Source organism: Schistocerca serialis, chromosome 3, assembly GCF_023864345.2.
Source record: "Schistocerca serialis cubense isolate TAMUIC-IGC-003099 chromosome 3, iqSchSeri2.2, whole genome shotgun sequence".
NCBI classification, from domain to species: Eukaryota; Metazoa; Arthropoda; class Insecta; order Orthoptera; family Acrididae; genus Schistocerca; species Schistocerca serialis.
In genome coordinates this window covers 395,553,541-395,562,689 of record NC_064640.1, presented here as the reverse complement: position 1 = coordinate 395,562,689, position 9,149 = coordinate 395,553,541, and the positions used below count along the sequence as shown (strand labels likewise).

The window sequence follows — 9,149 nt, the reverse complement described above, 5'->3', positions numbered from 1 at the left end:
ACACTAAACATATTCAGAAGTACTGCAGAATTGCAGTAAATATTGCAGTAAGTACTGGGAGATGAAGAAGCTTGCACAGGATAGAGTAGCATGGAGAGCTGCATGAAACCAGTCTCAGTACTGAAGACCACAACAACAACAATAAAAATGCATATCAAAACAATGTAATTTAGAATGCAACTGTGTGGAACCACAATAAAAGACACGATGAAAACATTTTTATTTGCTCATTTCATCACCGGGACTGAAGACTATACCAACAGAAGAGTCGCTGAGATGGCCCGGCCTAGTCCGGTGACAGGGTAGTGGCGTGTTGCGGGGGACGCGGAGCAGCGTGTTATGTCCTTCTGCTTGCCTGGTGCTGGCGCCAAGTGCGGACTGGGGAGTGGAGAGGCCGTTCGGCGCTGGCTGTGTTCCGCGCGCTCCCACCACCGCGCCGCACAGGTAACGGGTCGCGCGCTGATTGGAGGGGGTACCCGGCACCGTGCGCCTTGGCCGTGTGCACATCTTTGGGCAGTAGCGTCCAGTGTTTCCAGGACAGCCGACGAGCGCAGCACTGCATCATGAGTGAGTCACACTTCTCATTCCTTCTCATTATTTGTCCCTTACTCTTGTCTCCGTACTCCATAAACGTCACAGAATATGTCATTCTTCTTTGGTGCAGAGATCACACTGGCTACTTCTGTCACAGCTTACTTTTATGTTCGTCGTTGGACTGACAGCTCCAATCCAATGCATCCGTTGGCCAGTACAAGCTTCTAAACGTTTTAGTATACGCTAATGCCAATCAGTCACTAACTATTCTCTCTAAATATTTATTTGCTACCAACTAACATTCGGGCCTCAACTGCTCCATCTTCATATGGTGGTATTTACAGTACATTGCTTGAAAGAACCGAGTACAGATCTAGATGTTTCTGAAACATATAGATAGAATCTGTCACCGGAATAAGTGCAATTAAAAAAATCGTCATCATTGTTAGGTGAACAGATGTTAGATGGACAGAAGAAACACTTGAGATACTTTCATTACGCAGCTGTGAGGAAAAATAGTGTGTATTACAATGTAACATTAGCTATTGTAAATGCCACCCACCAACAAAGATCCAGCTGATGAGTAGAAGTTAGCTCATGGGGGAAAAAAATGAGTAGAAAAGCAAAACGCGACTGGATCTGGTTCTGCTGGAAATGCTTTATTTTCACGCCACATTCAAAATACTCAACAGTGTTTACAACAGACAACATGACTTCCCGAATTTTTTTTTCCATGATTGATTAGATGTGTCTTCGATGTTGCGTCTCTTCACTACACTAACCTGTGAATACTCACTCACCTAAGTATTAGGTCACTAGTAGTACTCTGCAACTACTGCTGAACACAAATCACAATGATTTGCACAGTGTCACAGGATGCCATAAATATTTAAGCCTAGTAAGGTACGTGCAGATGTTTATTATGCTTATGACAATTCGTGCCTGAATTGAGAAAGTTATATTTTAAAGCGAAATGGTAAATTTTCTGAAGAATAATTATTATATCGCACAGTTACTCACTGTTGTATTCCAAATGACTAAAATTTAATTTCCTCTGTTATATTCGTGGTAAAATACATTACCTATCTTAGAACAAAGAACTATAATTTATTTGTAATCCGATGTCTAGACATACCTAACTGATAAAATATATGTCATTTTCAGCACAGAATGGACTGCACATAACCTCTTATAAAAATTTAATGGAAATGGGGAAAAAAACCCTCTTGTTTGTTTCTTTCCTGGTTTCTGTTATCACTTAGGAGGTATTTTAGACAAAAGAAGGCAACTTCCTGTAAGGATTCAAAAAATGGTTCAAATGGCTCTGAGCACTATGGGACTTAACATCTGTGATCATCAGTCCCCTAGGACTTAGAACTACTTAAACCTAACTAACCTAAGGACATCACACACATCCATGCCCGAGGCAGGATTCGAACCTGCGACCGTAGCAGTCGTGCGGTTCCGGGCTGAGCGCCTAGAATGTAAGGATTCCCTTGCAGAACTTACCGTGAGAGGCGGTGTCGTATTTAATCGGGAGGAGCTGAATCAATCTTCTTCTTCTCGATCTACGTTTCCCATAATTTCCTCAAATTACTTGTGGTGAGTGCCGTGATGGTTCCTTCGCATACGTCATGGCTCATATCCTCCGAAACCTTGTCCAACCGAACTAGTTCTAGTTCACTAACCGTCGGTGGTGACCTTATGTCTGCAAGACATTCTAATTTTTTTCTTCCTCTTCCTTCTTCTTTGTTCTTTGCTTTACTAAGAATGCAGTGGGTACGTTCGTGAGGCAGTATCTGTAGGCGGTAGAAACTGGCGAAGCGTCTGAGAATGTATCGCATACGAGACTACAATGTAAGATCAGTTCTTCCTCCAGCCTCGTAGATCCAGAAACGGGCGGCTCTCATCGCTCCAGACACTAGCATTTATATTTCTTTTGCAAAACCAACTGGCTGAATACATATGAACGTCCTATCGTATCAGTAGATACGATCTGTCATAAAGACTAAAAGCCATGGATAGAAGTTACCCAGTGGACCAGGAGTTTTTAAATTTTTGAAAAACTTTCAGTTCACTACCACACTGACACAAAAGAAACTACTTTCATATGAGATATCTAGCCAGGTTTGCGTATGGTTCAAATGGCTCTGAGCACTATGGGACTTAACATCTTAGGTCATCAGTCCCCTAGAACTTAGAACTACTTAAACCTAACTAACCTAAGGACATCACACACATCCATGCCCGAGGCAGGATTCGAACCTGCGACCGCAGCAGTCCAGCGGTTCCGAACTGCAGCGCCTAGAACCGCACGGCCACCGCGGCCGGTGTTTGCGTATGGATGGAGGACTTCTTGATAGGCAGCTCGTATGAGATTATCCGGGATGGACACTCACTCATATACATCCAAGTAATTTCGAAAATGTCCCAGCGAAATGTGATGGGGAAATCAACGGTAGTGTTATTTGTTAATGGTTCAGAGGGCGCTGTCTGTTATGACGACAGATTTTTCGCAGACGTCTCAGTTATCTGTGATGATAAATGTAACATCCACTTAGCGTATCGACATGACGCAAAGACTGATATCTAGCTCTTATGTACAAAAAATTTTAAGTTGCTCGCTTCAACAAAAATAAAATTGCACATTTATTGAGTCGCAACTGTGGCCACACATGTAAACTAAGTGACAAGATTCGGCCCATTGGTAAGATACGTGGATATTCTAATTCATTTATTACAGAAATTGCTTGTAAAACAGTAGTAGGGGCTGTAATGCAATACAGCTCAAATTTGTCGCGTCCATATTAACTGCGCTAACAGAGGACACTGAACATATACGAGGAAGAATTGATTAGTTGGCTTGTTTGATTAGCGAGAGACAGTAATAGGAAAGCTACAAAATCAGAGCTGGTTGGCTCTTGATGAAAGACGACTAATGCCTTGCGAACGTACTCTTAAAACATAAAGTACCGATTTTTAGGACAAACTCTACGAATTTTCTTTAACGGTAGGAATTCTTAACATAAGGAGCAGGAAAAAGGAAAATTAAGGATTAACGCCCTGTCGAAGAAGAGGTGATCAGAGACGACGCTTAGCATAAGGTGAATGGAAAGTTCTCTTTGTCACCCGCCACTCACCACACTGAGTATAAATGTGAACTTATGTTTATTGCTTTAAATTCGGAAATGTTCTCAACTTGAAGGACGCCGCTGGGATGTTGCCGGCCGTTTCTTTTAGCCAGTGCGGACAGCGGACAAGATGGCCGGACTGTTGGTCAAGGCATGAGTCACCTGCCACCCACGGGCCGCCGCCCACCACCGCCGCCCCCACACTGGCTCGCTGCGGCCTTCCAGGTCGCGCCGTCACCGCTACGTGAGCGGTTGCGCCAGCCACTACCGACACACCTTCAGAACAGGTGTTGCTGTCCCAAGACTGGAGGTGGTCTCTTGAATCTGCGATGTGTGTGTATAGGTGTCCAGCTCAAAACTAAACCGCTGACAATCCCCGATTTGCCTTAGGGCACGTGAACGAAATATACTCCTGGCTCTACCTCACTTGAGTAGAAATGAAAAATTAGTCCCAAGCTGATAAATCTTAATGGGAAGCTTTTATAAGTGAGTTATTCTAGTAATGAATGCAACAATATTTCGTTCTCGGAGCGAGCACTGGTATGATTCCACTCTACCTGTTTTCACCAAATCCTTACTCACCATATGGGGCGAGGGAGATCAAACAACACTCACCGACTCCTACCGACCCAACAGCCCCATCGCAGTGTTTATAAAGGTCTTGAATCTACACTCTTCGCGTGCAACCCTAAAGACCTAGAGGAAAACGCAACCCTTTATGTCAAACAAACTGGTTTCCGTCCTAGCTTCTCGTCCTCTGACCTGCTCCTGTGTTTTACCGACCTCCTATTTTACCATCTCAATAATTATAAATTTGCCATTTTTATGTTCCTTGACACTGAAAAAGTGTAACATCTATGGTATTCCAGACTACTTTTAGAGTTCCAAATTATGCACATCTAATAAACTACGTCTACCCTATTGAACCTTTTCTGTCCAACCACACATCCCATGTAACCAAACATCGTACCAATGCCCGTGTCTACCGGCTCACAGCGAGTGTGCCAAAGGTTTTATTCATTAATCAGTGCTCTGGAGTCTCTACACTGCTGATATGTTTAAACCGTCCTATTCCTGTACTCCTACTCCAGAACGTCGACAGCACAGCTTTCTTAGCCCTATACCACACCGTCCAGAAATCCCAACAATTCCTTCAACTCAATCTCAGACAATTTATCTGCTAATGTAATCAGTGCTTCCTTTTGATGAACACTTCCACGACCCAGGCAATAATTGGAAGACGAACCATCTTCAACTTCCACCCCTATGACTTGGATCTCACCATTTACAACCATGCTATTATGTTAACTAATACACTGAAATACCTAGCGCTAAAACTTGCCGTAGGTTAATACCTCTGAACCACAAAACAAAACGGTAGCAACAGACTAGAACTATTAACCGGTCGAACATGGGGAATACATCCCTCCACTATAGCTCACAACTAAAAAACTGTAATCCCAGTTATCCTCTTTTGTGCTAATGTTGTTTGCATTTCTGATGCAAGAAGATATTTTCACTCCCACAAAATCCCCGAACGCCATGGACTCCGCTTCACCTTCCGTAACCGACTACTTTCCCAACTCGAATCCGTTACGAAATTAATGACATCTCGTCCCACCTCCTCTCCCACACTGAACACTTTCTGGTTTCTCACGTCCCGCAAACACGGTACCAAGTAGCATCCAATCTTTTCATCCCTGATTATCAACCCTCGTACTCCGATTCGCATGCAGCACCATACCCCTTCTCCCTTCCTCCCGTCCCCGCCCCCCCCCCCCCGCCCCCCTATCACACTTACACATACTCCGTTTACTACCCCAACGGAACTTCAATCATTTCATCCTACCTGACCGTGAAATCCGCCCACAGTTTTGCGCTTCCTTTCAGCTTTAACAGAACATTACCTTCCTTCTCCATGTCACGACACCTCTTCTCCTGACTTTTCCTTCGTCCATTTACAGTCACCTTTATTTCTGTACTACATATTTTCCAACATATTCCCCCACGAAAGCCTCGTCAGATATTTCTCAGTTTTTTTCTCAAACTCAAGAAAATCTCATTTAAACTCCTACTGCCTTCCTGTCCCAAAATCGTTCATCACCAACAATGTCAAACACTGAACACCAGTGGAAGACATCAGTTTCATTTATGTATCTATACAAATTCCTTTTATCTTTTAAGAAAAGCTCAAGGAAACCATCTATATTTTAGCTTATATACCTTATTTAATGAAACAAAATTTAATGTTTTAAATCATTTTTACATATTTTTAGATCTCTCTGACGGAAGAGCGGTTGTCTTACCCCTAAAATCCTCGAGAGAAGTAACGAGGATGAAAGGAAAATAAAGGAAGAAAACAAAACCTTACTTACTTTTGTTAAACAGCTGCGTGTTAAAAAATCCCCAAATGAAAATCAGTCCAATGTCTTTAGAATTAGACTATCGAGAGAGAGACATGAGAGACTAATATCCAGGAGAAGCGGTGTTGAAATTCCCTTCCGAATAACTTCAGGCGAATGTCGGGATGTTCCCACAACTAGGCCATTGGCCATACTTTGCTGCATACTCCTCAAATCCGAACCCATGCCCAGTCTGTAAAGACCTAGATGTCGTCCCGACATTAAAACTTCTGTCTTCCTGTGCCAATCTTCGTCTGCAGCGGAGCGCACAATGCAAAGAAATTTCCTGTAGGTTAAAATTGTTTGCCCGACCGGGATCTGAACCTGGACTCTTGAATTTCGCTCTCACCAGCTGAGTACTCACAGCGTGATTCAAAGCTCCACTCTGCTAGTAGCTCACCCAGAATTGCTGAACGCCGTAGAGGTTCTGTTCCAAATCTTCCTAGAATAGTGCCCCTGAGAGGTAGGTTATGATGGAGAGCGGTGAAGCCACAACCTATTTGTCTGCTCCACATCACTGTCACTTTCTCCTGAACCTTAATAATCGCCACGAGGTCATATGTGCGATATGACTTCATTTGGTTTTAGTTTACTTTTCCTACAATACAAATACTGAACGTATGCGCTCTGTTAAATACGTGGTAAATTGTTTGGTTTCTCAGTGTACGATAGTTACGAAGTGTTTGTTCTGTGGCGTCTGTTCTAAATACTACTGATTCTACACATTTTCATGTCTGACTGCTGGTATGTTTTTATCCCGAAATATTCGCTTATGTTGATAAACAGAACATAGGATGTCCTACCCCAACAGCCCCGTGTGGGGTAGCGAGGACGAAATGAAAATAAAAGAAAAAAACAGAACTTTATTTGCTTTTGTTAAATAGCTGTGTTGAAATAATCCCCAAATAAAAAAAAGTCAGTCCAGTGTTCTTCGGATTAGATTATCGAGAAAGAGAAACGCGAAACTGGTATCCGCGACAAGCGGTTTCAAGTTCCCATCAGGATAAACCGATTTAAACAAGAGATCAATGGACTGGAAACAACAGCTAATCAGCTGCAAAATACAGATTTGTTAAACATTGGCCTTGGTTTCGACAGTTTTAAAACTGTCTAAACCATGGTCAAGGTTTAAAAAACCTTTATTTTGTAACTGGTTGGCTGTTATTTCCAATATACTGAAGGTCTTCCATGAACAGTTGCTGGAGAGGCGCAAAAGAGTGGCACTAGTATCGGCACTATGAGGATGTAAATCAGGTTTACCTTAAATACAGGCTGTAACGGTCGTGAGCGTCAGTTACCTTTGAGATTGGACGTCGTGAGCTGACGATAGTCAAGAATGCCTTTAAGACGAAAAAGACGCCAGTATCAACACCTCCTCACTGAGTTTCAACGAGGTCGTGTAATACGGCTACGAGAAGCTGGTGGTTCCTTCTGCTATACTGCAGAAATACTTGACAGGAATGTAGCCACTGTACATCACCGCTGGCAGCGGTGGTCACGAGAACGTACGGTGGCAAGAAGACCGGGCTCTGAACGGCCACATGGTAATAACGAGAGGGAAGACCATCGTGTTCGGCGTATGGCTCTGATGCATCGTATTGCATCGTAGCAGCAATATTAGCAACAGCTGTCACCACAGTGACACAACAAACTGGTACAAATCAGTTATTTCAAGGACAGCTCTGAGCCAGATCCCCTGTACTGTGCGTTCCACTCACCCCCAACCACAGCCATTCGCGACTTCAGTGCTGTCAAGCGAGAGCTAATTGGAGGGCAGCGTGGAGGTTTGTTGTGTTTTTTGATGGAAGCTGTTTCTGTTTCGGTGGCAGCGATGGCCGTGTCTTGGTTAGAAGGAGGCCAGTGAAGGGCCTGCAACCAACCTCTCTGCGTACTAGACACACTGGACCTCCAACTGGAGTTATGACGTGGGGTGTGATTTCATATGACGGCAGGGGCACTCTCGTGGTTATTCCATGCACCCTGACTGCAAATTTGTACGTCAGTCTGGTGATTCGATCTGTTGTACTGCCATTCATGAACAGAATTCCAGAGAGTGTTTTCCAGTAGGATAACGCTCTCCCACAAACCGCTGTTGTATCCCAGCGTACTCTACATAATGTCGACATGTTGTTTTGGCCTGTTCGATCACAAGATCTGCCTCCAGTTGAGCACATATGGGACATCATCGGAAGACAACTCCAGCGTCATCCACAAACAGTATTAACGGTCCCTGTATTGACCGACCATGGAACGTGCATGGGCAACGGGCATGGCACTCCATCTCACAAACTGACATCCGGCACCCTTAAAACACAATGCACGCACGTTTTCACGCTTGCATTCAACATTCTGGCGGGTAAACTGGTTATTTATGTACCAGCATTTCACATTTTCAATGGCTTATCTCGTGCTAACATTAACCTGTGATCTTGCAGTGTTAATCACTGAAATATGTTATCTAGTTAAATGTATTCCCGAAATTTGATTACTCTACATTAATAGTTTTTTGATGTGCGACTTTTTTTCGTCAGTGTAGTTCTGGTGTGAAAAAAAAAATCCTGAGTATATGACCGTTGTCGCCACAGAAAGAAGGGAATGTTACGATTTAATGTCCCTTCAAAGTCGAGAAGATACGAAAAGTAGAGTGGATTGGACAGTGATGGTCAGGGAACTGTGCCGTGGCTATGTGCATGTAGCTAGTCCTATATTCACCTGAAGTGATTTAGGAACGTACGGGAACACTAATTCAAAATGGTCGGAAGTGAGTATCTTGCTATTTCCGAAGAGAAGATGGAAGTTTAAGCTTGAATTAAAGTCCTGTCGACGACGAGGTCATTAGAAACTTGGGAAAAGTTCGGAGTCGGGAAGGAAATTAACTGTTGAAAGGAACGCTCCCGACATGTGCCTCAAGCGATTTAGGGAAACCACGGAAAACCTAGATGTGGATGATCGAAGGGTGATTCGAATTCCACTCTTCTGGAATAATCGTTCAGTGGCTTAGCTACAGTGCCTTGAAACTCGCCTTCTTGCTGATTAGGCCCGTAAGTAACCAACGCTCGTGTTTGAAGGTCATATTGGTCAC

The 9,149-nt window shown here is 43.5% G+C and overlaps 1 protein-coding gene across 1 annotated transcript in view; it reads left to right on the top strand.

Annotated features, from left to right (window-relative positions):
• Positions 1-391: 391 nt before the first annotated feature.
• The window catches only part of LOC126470250 (uncharacterized), a 98,204-nt gene continuing 89,446 nt past the window's right edge, over positions 392-9,149 (top strand). Inside the window, exon 1 of the mRNA XM_050097964.1 lies at positions 392-567. Within this exon, the coding sequence (XP_049953921.1) occupies positions 564-567 (4 nt within the window). The 5' untranslated portion in view covers positions 392-563. The remainder of the gene's footprint in view (positions 568-9,149) is intronic.